This window comes from Mesoplodon densirostris, chromosome 6, assembly GCF_025265405.1.
Source record: "Mesoplodon densirostris isolate mMesDen1 chromosome 6, mMesDen1 primary haplotype, whole genome shotgun sequence".
Classification (NCBI taxonomy): domain Eukaryota; kingdom Metazoa; phylum Chordata; class Mammalia; order Artiodactyla; family Ziphiidae; genus Mesoplodon; species Mesoplodon densirostris.
Genome location: NC_082666.1, coordinates 13890874 through 13913511, shown reverse-complemented (window position 1 = coordinate 13913511; position 22638 = coordinate 13890874). Strand labels below are relative to the sequence as shown.

General features: G+C 54.8%; 1 protein-coding gene across 2 annotated transcripts; it reads right to left on the bottom strand.

Moving 5' to 3' along the window:
- Positions 1–688: 688 nt before the first annotated feature.
- PHF19 (PHD finger protein 19) lies at positions 689–21233 on the bottom strand. Of its 2 annotated transcripts, XM_060100592.1 has the most exons (15): positions 20982–21233; positions 18352–18552; positions 17758–17839; positions 15244–15339; positions 14667–14767; positions 13856–14004; positions 12038–12133; positions 11241–11309; positions 10920–11040; positions 8596–8663; positions 7167–7325; positions 6484–6571; positions 5634–5719; positions 4549–4644; positions 689–3369 (listed from the first exon to the last, which is right to left on the bottom strand). In XM_060100592.1, exons 2-15 carry the CDS (start codon positions 18535–18537, stop codon positions 3027–3029), a joined length of 1740 nt encoding a protein of 579 aa, XP_059956575.1. In that variant the 5' UTR covers positions 18538–18552; positions 20982–21233; the 3' UTR covers positions 689–3026. The 2 variants fall into 2 exon arrangements, with proteins under 2 accessions (XP_059956575.1, XP_059956576.1); XM_060100593.1 differs by lacking the exons at positions 689–3369; positions 4549–4644; positions 5634–5719 and adding an exon at positions 6374–6443 and having other exon boundaries at positions 6539–6571; positions 20982–21065.
- Positions 21234–22638: the final 1405 nt, after the last annotated feature.

Sequence of the window (22638 nt, the reverse complement as noted above, 5' to 3'; positions counted from 1 at the left end):
GATTTTTAAGGGCAGACATTAACACTCGGGGTTTAACATGCTACACTAACCTCTGAAAACAGTTCAGTTGAACTCATAGCCTTCAGGTCCCTGTAGCTTTTTCCTATCCCTTCATGCTGCCTCTTTTTCTCTCTCCAAACTACCCCCGATTTAGAGTTTAAGGTGGTAATCCATCACATTCATATGTGAGAGGGTTCCCTCAATATCTGGGATGCTGAATACAGCGGGGATTCTCCCAGGCATGTGAAGGGTGAGGAACTGGAGCAAAGGAACCTGACATAGTGGTGCAGGTTCCAACCAGCAGAGCCAGGCCAGGAATGCACTTCAGATTTCTACAACTGTGTGCTTGCGAACTCTGAAGTTTTACAGTGCCTGTACTTAAGCATCTTCACAGGGTCATATTCTAAACTCAGTCCCCAGCTTTCACTTCTCTGTGGCCCTCAGCAAATGTTTTTTGCCCCGTGGGTCAGATACTCACAGAAAAAAGGTTCCACATCCTTCTGGTGGCAGAGGTGAGACTATTGCTGAGAGAATGTGGTGGGGGTAGGCGTGGCACGGTGGCCAGAGCGAGGGTGGGGCCTCACCATTCCTCTCCACCGTCCAGGAAGCCAGAGCTAATTCCTCCTGGCACCCAAGAGCTGATACTTCACTAGGGGAATGAGGCAGTTTTTCAAAGGAAGCCTTTAAATTGTCAATCAGACACATTAATTATAATTTTAATATAACAAATGTTATTAAAAGCAGCAATTCAAAACCGTAAATCTTTTTGAAGGTGCACAGGGTTATGATAAGGTCAGTTGGCAGTAATGCAGCTATTTTCAGGTATGAATGAAATGCTGGGGTGTGGAGTCAGTGTGACCTTGCCAGGCCTTACACTGACCTCCAGGTGAGGAAGACACTCTCCCTCCTTCCTCCTCTTCAAGGCCAGAGCCTCTGGAGCTTGAGTAGAGGAGGTGCAGGTACACTGACAGGCTGTGTTCATCCTGCACTTTCTCAGAAGCCTGGAAGGCAGGCCTGGGAGGCTGCTGTGTTCTCTGGAGCCAGGCAGGAGGCCCCCGGTTAGATCTGGCCCCATACTTCAGGCGGCTGGCTGGGGGCTGCCTTCTCAGCTCCCCTTCCACCTGGCCCCAGTTGGGGCCTTCAGTGGCAGCAGCTGTGGAACTGAGAAGGGAGAGAACTGGGCCCAACCAGCTTGTTCCTGCCTGGACCATGCTGGGAAGCAGAAGGAAGTGGGTGGACTGTGTACAGGAGGTGAGGTCCCAGTTGAAAGGCACTGTTGGGGCTGAGGTTTGAGGCAAGGGGCATCTGAACTCTCTCAGGGACCCCCCTGAATGCCCACAGATGGGGAGGGGTCAGCCTAATGGAAAAACCAGCTCCAGGCCTGCTGCTCTCAGCTCATTGTTCACCCCCCTTCACCTTGCAGCCGGCAGCCTCCAAAACCCAGCCGAGCTGGAGGCCACAGAAGCAGTTGGCAAGGATGGTCCCCCTCAGGTACACCCCTCGCCCCAGTCAAGGCACTTCTTTCCAATCAAGTGAGTCAGTTTCTAATACCTCTGGAAGCAGCAAAAATGAGGGGTCTCCTCCCCCTCCCATTTTTGGTCTCCCTCCAGGTGGGTCTGAGTTTTAATGGTGGTTCTAAGACTCTATGTATACTCCCACTGACAAAGGCTTCCCTTTGAGGGGACTTAATGACTCAGGCCCTTTAAAAAAATCCCAACCTGCCCCAAAAGTGATTGTCAGTTTCAGAACAAGGCAGGGGATAAGGAAGAGCGTATGAGTCCCCTGTGCCTCCCTCTAGGGTGACAGCTGGTTCACGGGCAGGTGCTGGACGTTCACATTGAGTTGCAGCACGTGGCCCCCAGAAGAGGGCCAAGGAAAAGCCAAGGGCAGGAGCCACGCTGGCACCCGAAGGAGAGTGTGTGAGTGAGTGAGAGAGAGAGAGAGAGAGAGAGAGAGAGAGAGAGAGAGAGAGAGAGAGAGAGAGAGAGAGAGAGAGAGAGTGTGTGTGTGTGTGTGTGTGTGTGTGTGTGTGTGTGTGTGTGTGTGTGTGTGTGTGTGTGTGTGTGTGTGTGTGTGTGTGTGTGTGTGTGTGTACACCTGGAGGCCAGGGCCCGTGTGTGTGCCTGGAGGTGAAAGCACACACACAGATGGAAGCTTCTGTGTGTGGAGTGAGTCTGGGGGTGGGAGGCAGAGGAGACAGTCTGAGGTGTAGCAGGACACGGCTTCCTTTCCTCCAGCCTCAGGTTTGCAAGGCCAGGCCCAGCTCCATGGTAACAGAGAGGGATGTGGCCAGGGGAGGGAACACGGGTCTCAGAAGCTGACGCCTGCAGCCTGCACTCTGGGCCTTAATAACTGGGCTCTGGTGCTGGTGCCTTTGGAAGCAGGGGCCCAGCCTCCTCATGCCTCAGATCCTGAGGGTCCCAGGGCCTCTGCCACACAGGCTTTCCAGAGGCATTCTCTCTCCCACCCTCACCACCTCTTCCCAAGGGCAGAAGGAGAGGCAGGAAAGTGAGAGGGAAAGGCTCCTCAAGGCATCCCCTTAGCCACCTTCACCCAGTCTTTCTCAAAGGTTTCTGTCCTCATGATGTGGTCCCTGGGATGGGTCAGGTGTAAGGATGTCCAGTGGAGGGTTGGGTGTGTAAACACACACACCCAAAAGGGGAAGGAAAGGTAAAGGGACGCACTGGGGACAAAGACTCGGGCCTCAGGAACAGGCCACAGAGCCAGCAGGACACTAATTCAGAGGAACAGGTAAACAGTTTGAGGGAGTGTGTGGAGACACTGAGAAATAGCCAGCGGGACCTCAGAGACACAGGCAAAGAGGTGGTGAGCCTGAGGGGGCCGGAGAGCAGAACGGGCACAGCGGAGGCACAGCCCTGGCAGGCGGGCAGGCAGGGCTCTGGCCAGGCACTTGCAGCTCCGTCTTGCTTCCCTCCCCCACCCCAGCCTGGAGAGAACTGGGGAGCCTGTGGCTTCCGCTGTCTCTCCTTTGGTTTCCAGGACTGCTGGCATCCTTTGGGGGCTGGTCAGTAAGGGGTAGTCCCTTCCCACTCCACCAGGTACTGAACCTTGCCCTCAGGCGTGACCCTCCGAGCCAGCACCTGGTACTTCTCCCCACAGGCTAACCGCCCGGCTGCGCCAAAATAGTTGGTGATGGATGACTTGAGGTGGGACAAGGACGAGTCATCTTCACTGATGCTCTCGAACGTGTGGCTGTCGATGCCCTCGTCGGGCCGCTCGGGGCCTGAGGCCCCCTCTGCGCTGCTGTCGGAGGGGCAGCGTCCACCCAGCTCGGCCGCCCGCCGCTTTGCCCGCAGTGGCATGTACGCTTTGGCTGCCAGCTTCCTCTTGCGGCTGCCCACTGTCCGTCTGTATCGGAAGGGGAGGAGGAGGACGACGGGAATGAAACGGGATTATCCCACCAAGTCCCTGTCCCTGAGCGCTCTGGGCACCAGGCCCTGGGCACCGATGATCCCCCTGGATCCCTACAACAGCCCTGAGGAGGCTCCAGAGGAGAAACCACCAGCCGGGGAGTGGCAGAGCCCGGATTCAAACCTAGGTGTGTCCAGCTCTAAAACCGTGTTTCTTATGCTGAGGAGCTCAGTGTGGCCTGAGTCCAGGAGCACCGTCCTCTGTGCTTCCTGCAGCCATGCAGTGCAGAGGCCCTGCTTACTCTGCCTAGTCGGTCACCTGGACTCACTGTAGCTGGAGGCGTCACGCAGGGGTAGGGATGGGGAGGCAGACATGTATCCCCTCTCCTCCCCTCTCCCCTCCACAGGGGCAGAAAGAGGCGGACGGGGGGGAAAGAAACACACACAAAAGAAGAGGTACACAGTCACAGATAATTAGAAACAAACCAGGACCCAAAGAGCTAGTGAGAACCGAAGAAATAAAAAAATACAGAGGCAACAGCAGAGAAAGACAGAGATGTTTGGAGACAAGACACACTTCGATGGGCATTACACTGATGCTTTAAATTCTACTCTTTGCAAGGGCCTCAAGTATCCTAAATACAGTTAAAAGAGCCTCAGTTAAAAAGTTGTCTGTGTGCTTTGCAGCACCACCCTCGCTTTGCTGCTGAGGACCAGCTGTTGCCAAGCAGGCTGTACCCTTAGCTAGGCCTCCAGGGATTTCTGTGCCCTCTCCTAGTCCTTACACTGCAGGATGCCATTTCCCCTCTACCAGGCTCTTTTCCTTAAAGACTCACAAGACAGACACCAGGTTCAGACAGCCAAGAACCAGGGTCGGGGACCCTGCAGTCAGAGGCACAGACATTGCAAAATCATGGCAAGCAGAGGCCAAGAACCCCAGAATGGAAGAACCCTGGATCTGAAACTGCCCAGCAAGAGGTGTCACATAACCTGTAGCAGGCTAAGAGGAGCGGCCCGAACGCCCACAACTTGGAACCGGAGGGTCCCAAACCCTCACACACTTAAAGGCGGCCAGGTCCTGAGACTCAGATGCACAGAGTGAGCCACACATCACAAAGGGGGTTGGGGGTTCTGGGGGGAGCAACGGAACTTGAATCCATCGTGCTGGGAAGCTAACCTGGAGTCGTAGGAAAGGCTGGTGGAAGCGGAGCCAGAGGTGCTGGCAGCATCAGTGGAGTCCACGTCGGAGAAGAAGGTCTGGCCTGAGCTGGCGCTAAGAGGGAGGAGAGGGTGAGCCAGCCGCTGATCCTCAGCGCCCCTTGGGACCTCCCCATCGTCTCCTGGTCCCTCTCACGTGCATCCTTCGTCCCAGCCGAAGCCACCTTCCCACTGAGCTTCCCGCCACCACAGCTGCAGTGGCACCTCCTCTCTCCTGAACGTTTCCTACCCATCCAGCCTTCAAAGTCCAAGGAGTCACAAAAGCCTTCCCTGAGCACCCTCCCCTGGCATTGACATAAGCACTGCGACAGTCATTAGAGATGATAATGACCATGATCCCAGACACTCGTGCAACACCTTACGGGCCGGGAGTGCTTTTGTGTACAGGATTTCGAGTTTCATAACAACCGTGCAGGAACAGGTGAGGAGGTTCAGAGAGGTTAAAGAATTTTGCTGAAGTTACACAGCTGGCAACTGGGAACTAGGGGCTGGAGCCCAGGCCTGACTGACCTGAGCCCCTGCTCTCTCCATGCCTACAGGAAAGCACGAAATGACCTTCAATAAATAGTTCTGGAAATAAAACGATGGATGCAGCCCCCCCACCTTGGGTGTACCAAGCACGAGGCTCTGTGGGAATACACAAGGAGCATCCGCCACAGCCTGGGGAGGGTTAGGGAAGGCTCCCTGGAGGAACGTGAACGTGGGGTGATCACAGCAGTTTTGGTATCAGGCGTGAGGCAAGGACAAGTGGGAGAGGTAGGGAGGGCTGGGCTAGGCAGACCTTGAGCGCCGCCCCGCGGAGCTGTCCCCGGGAGCCCTGCAGGCTTACAGCACGGGTGTTAGGCTGAAAGCCCTAATGCAGACAGACCTTTCAGGCAGCCTTCTGCAATGCGGACCCTTTAACTCAGTGACCCCAAGGGAGCTTCCCTCCCCTCCAAAGGCTCTCTGCTTCACATCTTCCAGAGCTGCAGGAATGGCGGTCTCCCTGCTGGGTTCCATCCCAGTCTCCAGAGCAGACCTCTCTGCCGGGTCCCTCATTGTTACCTCTTTAAACTCTGTATCTCATCCAGCGTGAAGTCAAATATGCTGGCCAGGTGGTGGTTGGTGCTCCAGGCCGAAGTAAAGTCACTCTGTGGACACAGGAAGGAGGGGTGGTCAGCCAGCGAGCATCACTTCCACCTTCCACAGCACCCTCCTCCCCGCTGAGGGCCGCACAGGCTGCGTGGGGCCAGCTGGCCTTCTGAGGGTCAGACTTGTCCCTTCCTCTTTTTTCCAGTCCTGACCAGGGAGCCAGGTCATGTCAATTCTAGTCCTGGCTCTGTCTCTGGCCAGTTGTCTGACTGTCCCATCTCTGGGCTTGAGTCACCTCAACTGCAAAAGGTGGATAATAACCCCTTCTGAGCTTCACTCTTAGGAGGTGTCAGGGAGCGCGGCAGAATGAAATGACAGCTGTGAAGGTGCCATATAAATGGTCCAGGGGAGACACGGCTAACGTTACTGCCCACAGCGAGGGCTTCAGTGAGGATGCAGGGCTACTGAAGAAGGTAAGAATGCTCTGGAGCCCTGGTTCTGGGCTGGGCTCTGCCACTGCCTGAGGTGTGACCTCAGGAGGGTCACTGCCCTCCTGGGCCCTCAGTTTCCCCACCTGGACGGTGGAGGCAAGGATATTACCTGCCCTTGCCCAGCCCCGCTCTGGGTTCTTGGGAGAACTTGGGGAGGTGAAGGAGTCGTCTCGCAGTGCCTGGCCCTTCCTTGTTTAACCAGCTGTAAAAGGATCCTTTCGGGGCCGTGGGAGAGTCCCCTGGGCCTGGGGGACTTCGTTTTCTGCACAGGAATCCCTAGTATGTGCTGACCCTGAGTGTGAAAGTGGAGAGTGAGAAAACGAGAAACTAACACTGGGGATAGCATCTTCCAGCAAAAACTTTGATCTTTTTCTTCTATAAACTCGCCTTTTCTGCTGCTGGAATTCATGAGGCAACAAACTGTGGAGACAGAAAAGGGAAAGGGTGGCCCAGTCAGAGCCTGAAGGCCCAGAGGGTGGCCCTGAAGGAGGAGCGGCTGGGCAGGGGTGGGGTCGCAGCGTGGGAGTGGGCACAGGCCCTCCTTTACGAGGAGACCTGGGGCGGCGGGTGTGCGAGGGTGGCGGGGTATAGTGGGCAGGCAGGAGAGGGGGTGCCTCTCCTGCCTCAGGCATCCAGGTGTTCTGCCCCCCACCCCCCGATGCCAGGAAGAGGGGGCTGGGCTCAGCCGGGAGCGCTAGGGACCCCTTACACACTGACTGCCCCTTGACCTCTCTGCCTCAGCCCTAAGCCAGCAAGACTGGGTCCCGTGATCTGGCTTTCCCTCCAAGCAAGGCCACAAGGGGCTGTGGCTGAAGGAGCGGGGACGTGGGATCAGGTCCCGGCTCAGCCACTGACTGGCCGGTTCAGGGTGCCTCCAGCTGGGACTAACTGGCTGGACGCCTGCCTGGCTCACTTGGATGCCACCACACAGCCCATCGGAGGGGCTGCAGCTGGAGCCGGGAGCAGAGGACCCGAGGTCGGCTGCGGCCCCGGCCCTGGGGCCCCAGGCACTGACCCAGGCTTGCTCTTTCCTCTCTTACGCAGCTCAGAGGCGCCGTTCTCGGTGGGCACCAGGCCCTTGTCGGGCAGCAGCTTCCCGGGGGGGTTGGGCGGGACGCGGATGCGCAGGCGGAAGATGCACTTCTTCTTCTTGATCTCCTTGCCGCAGAGGAACCTGGGGGTGGGCAGGGAGAGGAGAAAGCTGGAGCCTGTCCGTCCATCCTCCTGGGGAGGAGAGTCAAGTGTTAAAACCTCCCTCTGCCTCCCGGGACCCAGAGCTAAAACCCAGAGAGGCCCGTGGAGACACTTGATTCCTCGAAGCCTGTGGGATCAGGGGCACCAGGTGGCGGCTCCTCCCCGTCCTTCCCTGTCTTGTGTGTGGCTCCTGCTGCTCCTCCCTTTTCTTCTCTGCCTCAACCAGCCCCAAGGCCTCTGCCTACAGGAAGCCCTCCTCCAGCTCCCCATGGAACCCCGTGGTCAAAACACTGCATTCCACACCACTCTGTTCTCTGCTCTCCCCAAGGAGACTGAAAGCACCTCCAGGCACTTCCCTCACCCTTTCATCACTGGCTGAGCTGCCATGAGGCTGCAGAGGTGACTTAGCCACAGTCCTACCCTCAGGAGACCATCCACAGAGCAGTCAGGAGGCCCCACGTACTCAGGTAGAGGGCTGTGTCTGGGCCCCAAACCGTGACAAGATGAAAGAGAGTGGACAGTTCTGTCTAGAGATGTCTGGGGAGGTTTCACAGAAGCAGGGACCGTGTCTTATTCACGGTGTCCTCAGTACCTACACAGGGCTGACACAGAGCAGTTCAATAAATAGTCACTGATGGAACAAATGAATGAAAGGCATCGAAGAGCATCCTAGGTGAAGAAAGAGTGTGAGCAAAAGCACTGAGTAGGAAAGGAAAGGGTTCAGAATGGCTGACACCCAGAATAAATCAAGCAAAGGGTCCGTGGCAGAAGGTAGAAGGTATGGGCAGGGTCTGATCATAAGAGGCCTTGAATGCCATGCTAAGGAGCTTGGGCATTCTCTGTGGTGTTAGCGAGGGGCATGCCAGCCTTGTGTTCTGAGAAGAACTCAGTAGTCTGGATGGGCAGACATGGGCTGGGGACAGGTGATGAATCCGTGCTCCAGTGCCTGGCCCAGAACCATAGATGGCTAGTGCAGGGGGGCCCTCAGAGAGCAGGGGTTGCAGCCCCCTATGGAGCTGAGTCCAGTATCAAAATGTGTCTGGCTGCTGGAGTGGTCAGGGGAGGCATCCCAAATGAAGTGGGTGCTCCCTGATCTTGGAGGACAGGTAATATTCATAGAGTCAAACAGAAGTGGAGGGAGACCCAGGTGGGAGCATAGCTTGTGCAAAGGTTATGAGGTAGGAAGACACTTTAACTGCAATCCAACCTGTCAGGGGGCCCACAGCACTCCCTCCCTTCCCTGCACGCACCGGCTTTTATAACTGTTCAGGGCGTTCAGGAGATGCGGTCCTCGGTCCGTCACGGGGGTGCTGGTGAGCTAGCGGGGAGCAGGGCAGAGGACAGTCAGACCTGGCGCATGGCATCTGAGAAGACCTCAGCCCCTGTCTCCACCCTCCCCTCAATCTCCTGATGCCCCGAGTCCTCCAGGTGAGGACCACTGGCTTGTTCCATGATCTCAGACAAGTCTTTTCACCTCTGAGCTCACGTCCCCATCTGTAAATGAGGAGCGTTAACTCCTGTCCTAAATGTATCAAGAGCCTTAAAAATGTCCATGCCCTTGACCCAGTAATGCTGCTCCGTGGAACCTATCATACAGACATGACACACAAATAAAGCTTTACGTACAAAAAAGTTCACCGCGTCATTTTCCTAATGATGGGAAAGAAACTACATGCCCAACAGGAAGGAAACAAGTAAACTATGGTGGAAACCATGCAGCCATGAAAAATGTTGATTAAAAACTCTTTCATAACATGGAAAAGTATTTATGATATAATGTAAACTGAAAAAAATGACTTAAAATTGTATATACTGTCTCTGTTTTGTATACAGATTCATTTGTATTATTTTTTAGATTCTACATACAAGTGACATATTTGTCTGACCTACTTCACTTAGTATAATATTCTCTAGGTCCATTCATGTTGCTGCAAATGGTAATATTTCATTCTTTTTATGGCTGAGTAATACTCCATTGTATATATACACCACATCTTCTTAAACCAATCATCTATTGATGGGAAATGGAGTTGTTTCCATGTCTTGGCTATTGTAAATAGTGCTATGACCATTGGGGTGCAGGTGTCTTTTCGAATTAGAGTTTTCATCTTTTTTGAATATATGCCCAAGAGTGCAGTTACTGGATCGTATGGTAGCTCTATTTTTAGTTTTCTAAGGAACTTTCATTCTGTTTTCTATAGTGGCTGCACCAATTTACATTCCCACAAACTTATGGTTACCAAAGAGGAAAAGGAGGGGGAAGGGATAAATTAGAGGAGTATGGGATTAACATATACACACTACTATACATAAAATATATAAACAACAAGGATTTACTGTATACCACAGGGCACTATATTCAATACCTTGTAATAACCTATAATGGAAAATAATCTGGATAAAATATATGTGTGTGTATGTATATATATATATGTATATATATATGTATATACATGTACAGACAAGTGACATGTATATATATGTATATACACACACACACACATATATATATGACTGAATCACTTTGCTGTATGCCTCGAACAAAATATTGTAAATCAACTATACTTCAATAAAAAATTGTAAATACCGTATAATCTAAGCCATATAAAAAGAAAAATAGATGTAAATGAGAGGACTGAACTATGTGCACCTATGTGTGTTAGCAGTGGATGTTTCTGAGTGGTGAGATGCAGGAGTATGGATGGTTTTCTTTTAAGTATACTTTTCTTATACTTTTTGGTACTTTGAAAATTTTCGACCAGGAACATGTATGATTTTTTTTTAATAAATCAGGAAAAAAATTATTTAAAAAAATACCAGTTCGACCTATCTTTTAGGGCTTTATAATATGAATGCCTTTTATAAATTATCAAGCACTGTAAATGAAGATGTTACTGTATGAAGAACTTCTGCCGAGCATAAAGTTACTTTAAAAAAAAAAGCCCTATTTCAGTAAAGGATTTGGGACAGTCAGCAGAGAAGATGCCTCACTCTGGATGTGGTGGAGAGGATTCAGAGGGTGTCATTAAAGGGTGCGTGGCCCTGCCGTGGAAGTGGCTGGGGAAGCCCTGGCTCAGCTCTCCACCTCTGACATCCTGAAAGTCTCTGGTTTGTGACTTCACTCCGTGAATCCCAGCTCCCAGACCCCTGGTGATCTCTTCTGCTATTCAGAGTACGACCGGCAGAGGGCAGGCCCACTCCACTTTCCATCCTAGCCAGTGGGTCACACAGCTCTGTAGGGAGATCTCCTCCAGCCAGACTCGACCCCCAGATCCCTACAGCTGAGCTGGTGAGGCCCTAACCCACCCACTACCAAAGCCTCGGTTAGGAAGCTCCTTGCAGGGAACAGGCTCAGATGCCTGGACTCAGAGATGCAACGGCTCAAAGGCTCTGGGTCTTTGTCCCCACTCAGCAGCCCCCACAGACAGCCAGTGTTCCTGAAGAACTGTGCTCAGAGACCCAGATCCTAGTGCGGCGCCGTGTGACCCTGGGCAAGTCTCTCACCTCTCTGGACTTAGGGAACCCTGCTGTGGAACGGATTCCCGCCACTCTGACGTCCCACTGTCTTGCATACCTTGCCAAGCTGCAGGAGCTCCCAGTGGTGGTTGACGAAGGCCAGAATCTCCTCAAAGTCAAAGTACTTCTTCTTGCTCTGCACCCCCAGGTTGTAGAGGGCCAGGTGAACCACATCGACCCTGGGCAAGGGTGCAAGGAGGCGGGCCCAAGTGAGCTGGCAGCCTGTGCAGCCAGGGCTGGAGCATCCTGGGTCCAGGCTGAAGGGCAGGGGCAAGGCTGGGACCTGGTGGCTGGAGATGGAATTGTTCCCGGAGGGAGGAGGGAAGGGAGAAACTGGGAAGGGACAGGAGTGGGCCTGGGCCAAGCCCCACCCTCTCACCATCGCAGGGGCAACCTCTCGATGTACTCTGGACCCTGGTTGCACACGGAGCAGAAAAACAGGTAGAACCTGTGGGTGGGTGAAAAGGGGGCCTGTGGTAGGAGGGGCTCTGACACCCCACCCTGGTCCAGCGCCCTCACCCCCCCGCCTGCTTTCCCGTAGTCAGCATTGTCCTCATTCCCTCTGAGGAGGGGATAAAGATGGGGCAGAACAGGGACCAGGAACTACTCCCGTACCCGCTTCTAACCTGTACCTCAAACCCTTTCCCAAATATCACTGCCCTGGAGGGTGGCTGAGTTCAGAGTGAGCTGAACTAGGCTGGGCTGCAGGGACCACCCTCTTCCCCTCTGCCTGACACACACACACACACGCACGCAATCACAAACCACGTGAGACACCAACCAAGACACACACAGTATCCTGTTTGACACACATAAGCCTTCCACTAGCTCAGCCCCCTTGGTTAGAAGCCAGATCAAGTCATCCATTTCCCCCATTGCCTCCTCCAACAACCCCGGTCAGGGCTGGGGCAGGGCCTGTGTCTCTCCCCCTTCCCCAGACACTTGAAGCGTCTGGGGCTTAGGGAAGGTGGGGCTGCGACTGGGGATGTGGCCCAGCGTGTCCCTCTACTGGGAAGGCCCCCTCACCCTGAGCTGCCTCTGTAGACGGGGACACACTGTCCCAGCCCCCCACTGGGGGTCTAGGGCCTGGCAGGCAACCTGAAGGAGTTGCTGCAGCTGCTGCCCCCATCCCCCCACCTCGCCCCCAAGGCTGAGCCAGACCAGATTAGCACCTACCGGTCTCCGAACATCATGGGCTCATTGAGACACTGGGTGCAGGCCTCGTGGAACCACTGCCTGCACCGGTAACACTGCAGCATCCTCAGGTACCATCTGGAGAGCCAGAGGAGCCAGGGTCAGCCAGGCCCACACTCCCAGCCAGGGATCAGCCTCAGCAACCTTTCCCAACACAAACTCGCCGTCCAGCGGGGGAAAGGGAAGAGAACTCACAGTTACTGAGCACTGGGCTGTGCCAGGGGACGCCCTGGCAGCAGGGCTTAGGCTGTCTCATTTGATCTCACCATCTGGTCCAACACGGGCTGCTGACCACACTTTACAGGTGAGTCAGAGGTTAAATAGCTTGTTCAAGGTCACTCAGGAGGCAAGTGGTGGATGGTGACTCAATTCCTAGCCTCCCTGACTTCAAAGCCCATGCTCCTTGTGCCACACTGGAGCCCCCATCTCTGGTCTGTGCCTCACACACTGCTTCCCAAACACTACTGATGGGGAAAGGTTTGCCCCGGAGACTTCATGGGAGAATAAAGGCTCCTATAAGCCCCTCACCTGGTAATGTATCTACCCTATCACAACCATTCAACAACTACTCATTGAATAAGAATGAAAACCAAAAAGGTGTTTTCTTAATTAACAGTCAATGCTTTGTTCACACCTTGTCGGGTGTGGTCCTTGGACCACCTGCATCAGAATCACCTGGGGTCCAGGTTAAAATGCAGAAGATTCCTTGACCCGTTCCAGGCCTACTCAATCTTTGGGATAGCCCCTGGGAGACACACTTTTGACAATCACCCGAGCAACTCTGCCCGGTAAGCATTGAGAGTCACCACCTCAATGCTGCAAAGGTCTCTATAAGCACTTCTCCATCTGTTATCCCAAAGGCCTCAACACCCACGGAAGGATGATGGGGCCGAGGTTATTAATCCCGCTTGAGAGATGAAGTACTTCAAGTGATTTGCCCAAATCACCCAGCTAGGTCGTAAGCACAGCCTCCAGACCCCTAGTGCTTGTCAGCAGAACTTGGGGATGACACTCAGGACTTCAGGGTGAACTGTAGGCTGTTTCCTGAGGGCAGAGGTTCCACCTCTCACTTCTGTGGTTCCTCCCACAGTGTTGGTGCAGTCAGCCCAAGGGAACAGGCTCAATCAGCCATGGCTGCATGGAGGCCCAGGCCACCAGGAAGAATCAAAGACTCCCATCCTACATATAGTCAGGGTAAGAACCCCCTCCACAGCGTCCCCAAGGTATTCCCCCCAACCCCTGCTTGCACACCTCCAGGGAAAAGGACCTTCATATCTCATCAGCAGCCTGTCTCATTGACTCTGGCAATGGAAAGGTTTATCTCAACGTCCATGCACCAACAGTAACAGCTCACATTTGTTAAAGTGCTTACCAAGTGCCAGGCACTGTGTGAGCCTTTACGTGAAGGACCTAATTCACCCACCGCTCACAGCCACCATGTCACGGGACAACTACGATGAGAACGGAGGCTCAGGGGTAGCACAGCTCTAAGGGGCTGGGAAAATTTGGACACTGGGGGCCAGTCTGGTAACCACTCTTCAATACTGCCTTCTTTTCCACGGTGCCCCAAGAAAACACCGCCACTCCCCTGCGGCCCGCTGCGGAGAGCGCTAGCCCTATGCTCTCGGGCCCCGCGCGCGCTCAGGTGTCATCCCCGAGGCCTGAGGGAGGATACGGGCTCTTCCATGGGGGTCTGGCTCCCCCAGCCAGCCGCGCCTACCCCGCTTTCCTGGGGCCCCGCCCCGCGCCCCGCCCCTCAGAGAGGCCCCGCCCCGCCCCGCCCCGCCCCCGCGGCCTTACTCTCCCGGCCCGCCGCAGTAGCAGTAGCATTGCTGCTGGTTGGTGCGGTGGGGCGAGTCCCACTCCAGCTCCTCGGGCTGGTAGGACAACACCATCTTCACAGCCTGCAGGGTCCTGGCGATGGCGCCCTTCTTCAGCGCGCCGCCTTTCTGCGGGAAGATGAGGGCCCGAGTTACCCGCGGGGGTCCCGGTTGGGCCACACGTGGCTCCCTGTCAAGGCTAATGCCGACCAGGTGGAACACGATATTCCAGTGTAGTCAGAAACGCACAAAGCCTCTTCTCATCAATCCCAGATCCATCCTCTCTCTATCCCCAAGGAGCTGCATTTTCAATCATATTAATAGTAATAAGCACAACAATAAAAGTAACAATAATAACCAACACATATTGAGAGTGGGCGCTTATATGGATTTTCCCTCTTAATAGTGATTTCTCACTATTTGTTGGGGGCCTCCTACTCCTGACACCAAACCTGTATCCATTTAAAGAGCACTTTTTTGGGGGGGCCGCACAGCACGTGGCATCTTAATCCCCCCACCAGGGATCGAACCTGTGCCCCCTGCATTGGAAGCGCGGAGTCTTAACCACTGGACCACCAGGGAAGTCCCCAAACCTGCATGCATTTAACAGCCCAGGAAACAGGCTCAGGGAGGCTAAGGAACCTGCACGAGGACATACAGCGGGTTAAGTGGCCGTCGCTGTCTGCCTCCAAAGCCAGGCTCTGTGACCCCAGAGGCCCGAGCCCAGGGAGTCTCTGGGCTTCCAGACGGGAGGATGGGGAGGAGCAGGGTGGGAAGGATGGAGGGCTCACCCGCACAGCCAGCGCAAAGATGCAGCGTCGGCAGAACCAAGGTGTGAGCAGAGGCCGGTCGGCACTGCCCGCTCTGGGGATGTGGCACTGCTGGTGGTAACCTACGGCAGAGGAGGGGGGTGAGCGCCCGCGAGGGGGCGGTGGCCCGAGGCCCGCCAGCCCGGAGGCGGCAGGCGGGGCGCTGTGGCAAGCCCGGCCCGAGGAGCTGTGTGCCCGCCCGCTGCCAGGGGGCTGGCTGGTGTCCAAGCAGGCCACGGAGAGCCAGCACTGGCCCAGAGCGGGAAGCACCAAAGGTCTGGCTTCAGCCTCTGTGCCCCCCCTCCCCTACCCATCCTCTCCACCCACGGGGGCTCCCAAGTACGTAACTCCTCTCACTTTCCAGAAGCCCCGGCTCTCCCCAAGGATCACCTCCCTGGGCCCTCATTCCCAGAGACTGGCCCCGTGTCACTCTGGAGCGCCACAAGAAACAGGAAGCCGGCTAAGGCCCCAGTGGTCGGAGGCGATGCAGGTCCCGAGCCAGCGGGGAATGGGGACCCACAGGTCTGGGCCTTCTCCATGCCCTGCTCATCACACTCACCCAGGCCACACTTCCCACAGATGAGGATCTCATTCAGGGGTCCTGATGTCTTCCCCAGGCAGATGTTGCACTTGGGTTCCTCTCCCGGAACACCGGCTGAAAGAAAGAGGCCCTCTAGGGTCAGGTTGGGCTCACAGGAAAGAGCACTTTTAAAATTACATTCCAGGTGCTGAGCCTCTACTGAGTGCTGGGCCCCATAGGCCAACTCACTGAATCTCCCCAACCAGTCTGAGCTGCCTATTACCATTAGCCCATTCTAAAGATGGGGAAATTGAGGCTCGGAGAGGTTAAGTCCCATGCTCAGCTGGGTAGGTTGGGGGGGGGGATTCAAACCCGCAGCTATCTGACATCAAATTATTTGTCCTTTTCACCACGTCATGCTGCCTCTCCTGCTCAATTTAACTTGATTTGTTAAAGTTTTTGATGTTAAATAATTTTTTTAAAAAATTTATTATGGAATAACAGAACGTTATAATGAAACTCCAAGTTCTTATCAACAATCATGAACTCACGGCCAATCTTGTTTTGACTATATTCCCACTCACTCCCCCCTCTCCTGTATTAAATATTTCAGTACATATCGCTGAAAGTTCAGGACTCTAAAAAAAACCAATAACTACAGCACCTTTATTGCACCTAAAAATGAAAAATAAATTCTTAATATCAACAAATTCAGTTAGTGTTCACATAAATTGTCTCAAAAAAGTCATAACAATTTTAAATTTGATCAATTGCTTTTAATCTACAGTTTCCCTCTCCATCTCTCTTTTTTTTCCTTTGCTATTTGGCATTGTTGAAGAAGAAATATGTATTTATGACTGAAGGGTTTGAGTGAATAAAGATACATTTTGATGTGTGTTTCTGTCTCATTTCCCCTAGCAGACGGAAAGTTCTGTAAGGGCAGAAAAGGTATCTGTTCATCTCTGTGTCCCCAGGACCTCTTATGGGGTGTGGCACATAACACGTGTTCAAGACATGTTTGTTGAATAAATGGTGTCTTGCCTCTTATCCCTGAATATGCTCCCAGGAAGGCGGGACCCACTGTGGGTCGCAGTAAGTCTTCACTGGCTTAATGAAGTGATGGATCAGTAACTACTGCGTGCTCAGCCTTATGCTCTAATCTTGGGCGACCCCAGAGGGCTGCTGTCCTACCTGTGAGGAGCAGTGATCTGGCTGGGGAGCCACACGGTTCCCCAGGTGAGCACTGCAGCACCTCCTTGGTGCCTGGCACACAGTGGGCCTTCTATTCATGGTGTGCTACTTCGATCCACGGTTTGGACTGTCTTTCCTCACCAGCTGGCTCCTTCTGCTTTCAAAAAGAAGGTAGCCCAGGAGAGGAGACCCTCGTTGCTTTGGATTTTTAAATAATACCTTTAGGGTGACAGGGGCTTGGAGAAGCATCAGCCTGCACTAGCCACAATATCTTGGAGAAAAAGGCAATTTGGAAGCTCGACTAACTGGCTGGGTTCTGTGGCCTCTGCTTGGCAGGCTCTTGAAATCATCTCTTACGGTAACAAATTCTTCAGAAACAGCTTCCCTGTAACTCAGCAGCACTGGGCTAAGCATCTAACCGCACTGTGAGGCCAGTACGTTCAGTCTCCTTTTTCTCAGATGAAGAAACAGGCTCACAGAGGTTATGTCACTCACCCAAAGATATGCAGCAGTAAGTGGCAGAGCTAGAATATCTTGGTCCGAGGAATACTGGACCCTAAAACCTGCCTCTTCCCCACATACCGCCATGTCGGTTCTCCTGTTACAGCATAAATGGCAAAAAAAAAAAAAAAAGTCTCTTCTCTCATGGTAACTCTGATTGGTAGTGGCTGCCTGGAGCTCCATGTTGAAAATATACAAGTGTTGTGATTGATTAGTGATGTCTGTCATGTACATGGCAAAGAAGAAAGGTGGCAAGAATGCCCCCAATCTGTCATCTCTGTAAGACAGTGTCAGCTCTCTGAGGGCAGGGATGGTACCCAACCCAGCTCCCTTTCAACTCTGAAAACTGGCCTAGCTCCATCCCGGTAAGTCCATCATCACCTTGCCTGGTTCATATTTGCTTGTTCGGTCTTTCCCCCATGGAGAGAGCCGCCTCCCTAGTTTTCTTACCATGCTAACAGGGGACACTGTGCTTATACCAAAAGGTGACAATTCTGATTGCCTGGGCCCTTCCCTGTTCCCTAGCCCCAGAGTGACCCAGAGCTTTGGGCAGCAAGGAAGCAAACACAGGCCTAGGACCCAACCCTGCTCTCCCAGCACCTCCCTGAGCCACTTTCTCCATCTGCCTGCCTCCCTCATGAGGTAGTACTCAAGGGGATGACAGATGTTATAAGTGTGTTTCCACATAAATGTACAGCTGGTAATCCAATCAGCATCTCAGGTGCGCCTGGGGCTCCAAGGACAAGGCCAGATGCCAGAAGTTAGAGACAGAAGGAGAGAAGGAAAAAATGGAGGGAGAGGCGGAGAGAGGATCGGGGGTTGGGCGGGGGGGGAGGTGCCTGAAATCACAGGAATACTCACCATGCTGTATGTCCTTCCACAAGACCCAGTATTTGGAGTTATCTTCAAAAGTTACAAGGCAGCTCTGCTTAGAACTGCTGACCTGGGGCAGAGAGGGAGGGGCAGTGTGAGACAGTCGTGGGGAAAAGCCACTTGAACACCGTCTTCCTCTCCCATTTCTGTCCCCACAGGTCAGAGGCTTTAGACCTCTCCTTGTGCTGCAAAAAGGAGAGCCAGGCTAGAAGGGGAAGGAGGGTGGCAGTTCCGGAGGTAGTATACACCCACTCACTGGAGTTGTGCAGTCAGGGACTGGGGGACGGCAACTTGGCGGGAACGCCGAGGACAGAACAGGCCAGGTGATCATTTGTGATCCCCTCCAACCTGATTTTGTTTTGTTTCGTAGGCTCACAGAGCACTTTTCTAAAGATGTTGGCCCTCAGAATGGCACCTGCTTTTGCAGGCTCCGCCTCCTTCCACTTTCCGTTTGGAGCATTAAGGACAAGGCGGGCATTTCCCAGCAATCTCTCACCCTCCATCACTGGTCTGAGGCCGAGACCAGAGGATGAGCAGAGAGATGCTGAGCCTGGGAACTGGGGCCAGGGAGGAAAGGTTTACCCTCTTGATCTTCCCGAGATAATACAGTCCATCTGTCCACCGGCACAGCACATACTGGCCCTCTGTCAGCTTGGACATCAGGTCTTTGAAGTTGTTCTTGGCTTTTGCCAGGGCCCCCTTGTTGGGGAGGTGGCTGGTGGCACCATAGGAGTCCCGAGTCCCTGGGTCCAGACCTCGATTCTCCATCAGCTTCCACTGACACTGGAAGAGAAAGGGAAAGGGGTTTTTACTCCTTACTTCAGGAGAAGGGGAAGGAAGGAAAGAAACAACCATTTATGTAACCTGTGCTATGTGCCAGATGCTTTTATCATCTCACTGGATCCCGCTGACAACGCTGTGAGGGAGGCATTATTATTCCCATTTTACCAGTCAGGAAACTGAGGTTTGGCAAGGGGAAGTGGCTATGGGGTCAGAGGCAGAGCCATGGTCCATAATCAGGCGAGCTGATTCTAAGTCCTGCTCTCTCCCCACCCATACCATGCAGCCTTCTAAATAGAAAGGCTCTCTCAACCAACTACGGAGCAAAACCTCCCTGCCCAGTGGGGCCTGAACCTCACTCCCTGGCTTCACAGCCAGAGGTTTTATCCCTAAAGCAAACACTCCGTGTTCTCTGAGTGGAGGACCTTCTCCAGCGGAGCAGCGGGAAGTTCTCAGACCCCTGACCCCTACCCTGAGAGCTGGCCAGAGAAAACTCACCTGGAGAGGAAAACTCCTGGGTGGCTTGTGAACTGGTATAGACTTGGCCATCTGTGTCTTCTGCAATCTCCTTTTCTGTTCTCAATTATGGGATGATTTAATGGACACCAATTCTGGGACATTTAAACTCACTTATGCCTTTGCTCAGATGCAAACCGGCTCCAAGCAGTGAAGGCATTGCCATGCCAACCTCTCCACATCTGTCTTTCACCATCCTACAAACGTGCTGCTCCCCTTGCTTTCGCTTCTTCCTGCTAATGGTACTACTATGGTCCCCAGACCCCCAAGCATCTTAGACTTCTCCAACCGATGAGGTGCCACAGCAGCCAAGCAGAGTGACTTCTGGCACCCTACTCCTCTTTTTCATCCCCCTGTCCTGGTCTGAGTTCAGGCCTCATCTTGCCTGGGCCATTCATTCATTCAATAACTGTTTCCTGAGCCTTGTGCTCACTCACCTATGCTGGGCACCTGGGATTCCGAATAGAACCACCAGCGCCCAGTGCTAAACAGGCCACTCCCTGTTTCCTGCCTCCCCACCAGATTCTTCCACAGGGCCATCAATTCCCAACTTCTTATTCTCCCAGAAACCTTCTGTGGCTCCCCAGTACCTTCAATGGCATTCAAAGCCCCCCCATGGCCCCCTCCTCCTCAATCTGGGCTCACCTGGCTCCAGGCCCCTCCACACACTCTCCACTAAGCCAAAAACACAGCATCCCTCTGTTCCCTGCACCCGCTACTCTGGTCCCCTCCTTCTCTGCCAAGGCGCTGGGCACCTGGTGTTATGATTACCTGTAGACAGGGAGAGAGTCCTGTGTTTTTTTCCCTGTAAGTGTGTATGTACTCCTGTGAGACTGTGTTTGATGTCTACAGCCTTATGTCAGTGAGCATATGAAATGGAATACATGTGTGTGCATGTCAAGGGCCCTGGGGCAGGCAGGGCCTTGCTGGGGTCTTCACTCTCCAGATGGTGGCGCGGCCACGTCCCCTCTTGCCTACCAACCCACCCCCCGCCCCCGCCCCTCCTCCCCCCCATTCCTCTCTTTTCTCCAGGGCAGAGCGCGCAGGCACCGGGCAGGGTGTGCAGTCCAAATCTCTGCCTTCTCCCTGCCACCTGGCTCCCGGGCGCTGCAAGGTCCCTGCCCGCCGGGCCTGGGGCCCGGGCCCGCGGCAGGTTCACAAACTGACACTTCCTCCCCCGCCGCGCCGTTGGGAGCAGGCCCGGTCGCCGCACCCCCCCTGGCGGGGCGGGGGCCCTCGGGTGGCGGCCCCCCCAACCGCGCCTCCATCCTCCCGGAGCGGGCCCCCGCGGGCTGTGATTGGCTGATTCAAACCCATCTGCAAAGAAATGCCTGTTTGCGGGTTCCCGTCGGCGTCCAGTTCAAATCCGCGGCACCCGGATCGCGGGGCCGGGCGGGGGCAGGAAGCGAGGATGATTCATGCGCAGGGGCCTCTCCCAGGGCGGCCGTTGGCTTTTTAAAAAGGGTGTTTGGGAGGGGAAAAAGCTTGCAGAAGTACCCCCTTCGGGTTCAAGCGCTCCTCTCTTTAGTCGCTCCGACGCCAAGCCTCCCCCATCCCAATCCTGCCGCAGCCTGACTTCGGACGTGAGCAAAATTCCAAACGCCCCCGTCGGTCTCCAAGCCACCCCCCCCCGACACACACAACAGGAAAAATAAAGATTTTAGGCACAGGACTAGTGACCTGTCACACACGCCCCGCAAAGGCTCAGGGACCCGGGCGGGGCTCCCGCCACCCCGCGGACACCGTTCACCCCTCTCCACCCCCAAGGCGTGCGGCTTCCCAGGACTCCAACGCCCCCGGAGGCGTCTGACCCGCCAAAGTTCAGGAAATTTCCAAAAGAGGGATGATTGCAGGGAAAGGCGAGTGTGGCGGGGAGTCCCCCAGCCCGGGCCGGCAGCCCGCAGCGCTGAACTTACCGCGAGGCTGCGTGTCCGCCGGTCCCACTTGGAGTCTGGCCACCAGGCGCATCGGCGGCGGAGGTGGCTGCGCTCGGCCCGCGCCTGCCCGGCCGAGTGTCCGCCCGTGGGGCCGGGGTCGGGGTCTCGGCGGGGGCGGGGCGGGGCGGGGGCGCCGCAGGGAGGAGGGGGGGCGGAGGAGGAGGGAGGGGCCGGGGCGCTCAGGAAGGGGCCCCCCGGGCGCGGGGCGCCATCTTTTTCGCGTTTTCCCGCGAATTATTGACGTCTCGCTTATGTAATTAGCGGGGGCCGCGCCGGCCTCGCCATTGGAGCCCGCGGCCGCGGGGCCCCGCAGCACCGCCCGCCCGCCGGCTCGCCCACTCCCGCCCCCGGGCCGCCCCCGCGCCGCGCCCCGGCCTCCGCCCCCGCCCCCGCCCCCGCGGGCGCGCATCCTCCGCAGCCACCGAGCGCTGGACGCAGACAAGCGGCGCGAGCGCACACGGACGCGGAGCCTGCGCCCCGGCACGACCGCCCGGCGGAGGCGCAGGCACAACGCGGGCACACGAGGAGGCGCGCGCGGCACTCCGAGCCGGCACACACTTGTTGAGGAAACACAACTCTGCGCGCAGGGCACAGACGTCAGCTGGCACAGACACACAGCGGGGAGGTGCAGATGCACACGGACTCCCTGCATAGGCACAGACCTAGAACAACCCAAACGGGATTCGCACAACAGAAACACACAAACATCCTGCACTTGCGGTGTAGAGAGCACACACAGAAACAGATCCACAACGCGCACGGCACAAACACAAATTCACAACACATGATACACACGACACAACACACAATAAAGAGGCAATTACAAAGTATGGACATAGATACATAGGAGAGACACACCGTGTACACAGCATGGACACACAACAAAACATACACATAAAGTAGACAAACAGGCATAGAGCCACAACACAGTAACACAGGCACACAAGAGAAACAGAGTGCACCAACAGCAAATTGCACACAAACGTAATGCACGGAAACACAACACAAAGATACAGTTGCAAATACATAACACACACACAAACACAACATTTAAATAAGTGGCACACAGTGAAAGACAGCATACAGAGTCATAGGAATAGCAGATTGAGGAAAGGGGCGTGGCTCCAGTCATATCCAGTCCTTGCCCTGGGGAGAATGGGCAGAAATGTCCCCATCCAGACTTACTCTTTGGGCGTTGGGGGCTGGAGAATACTTGCCAACCCCTCTCCTTATCCCTCAGCCCTCTTCTCACCTGCTACCATCACACTGCACAGACCCCCGTGAGGCTGTGGAGTGTGGACATCATGGGTGTAGCGGGTGGACCATACTCCCCCAGCCCCCAGTCCTTCCTGTTGACTGTCAGGTTGCCCACTCTTGGCCTCCTGCCTCTGGCCTTGGGGTGTGATCTCTCTGGCTGGCTGGGTCTACCTTTAGGATGCACAGGGCAGAGATTATAGTTGGAAGCACTTACCTCTGGGTCTCACAGGCCAACTCCACTGATTACCGGCCGTGGGATCCTGAGCATAGCACTTCAGCTCTTAAACCCCAGTCTCCTCATAGAGTTGTTGGGAAGGTTAGGGTGAATGTATGCAAAGCCCCCCGCAGCCAGTGGGTATGCAGTAAGTGATTACCGTAC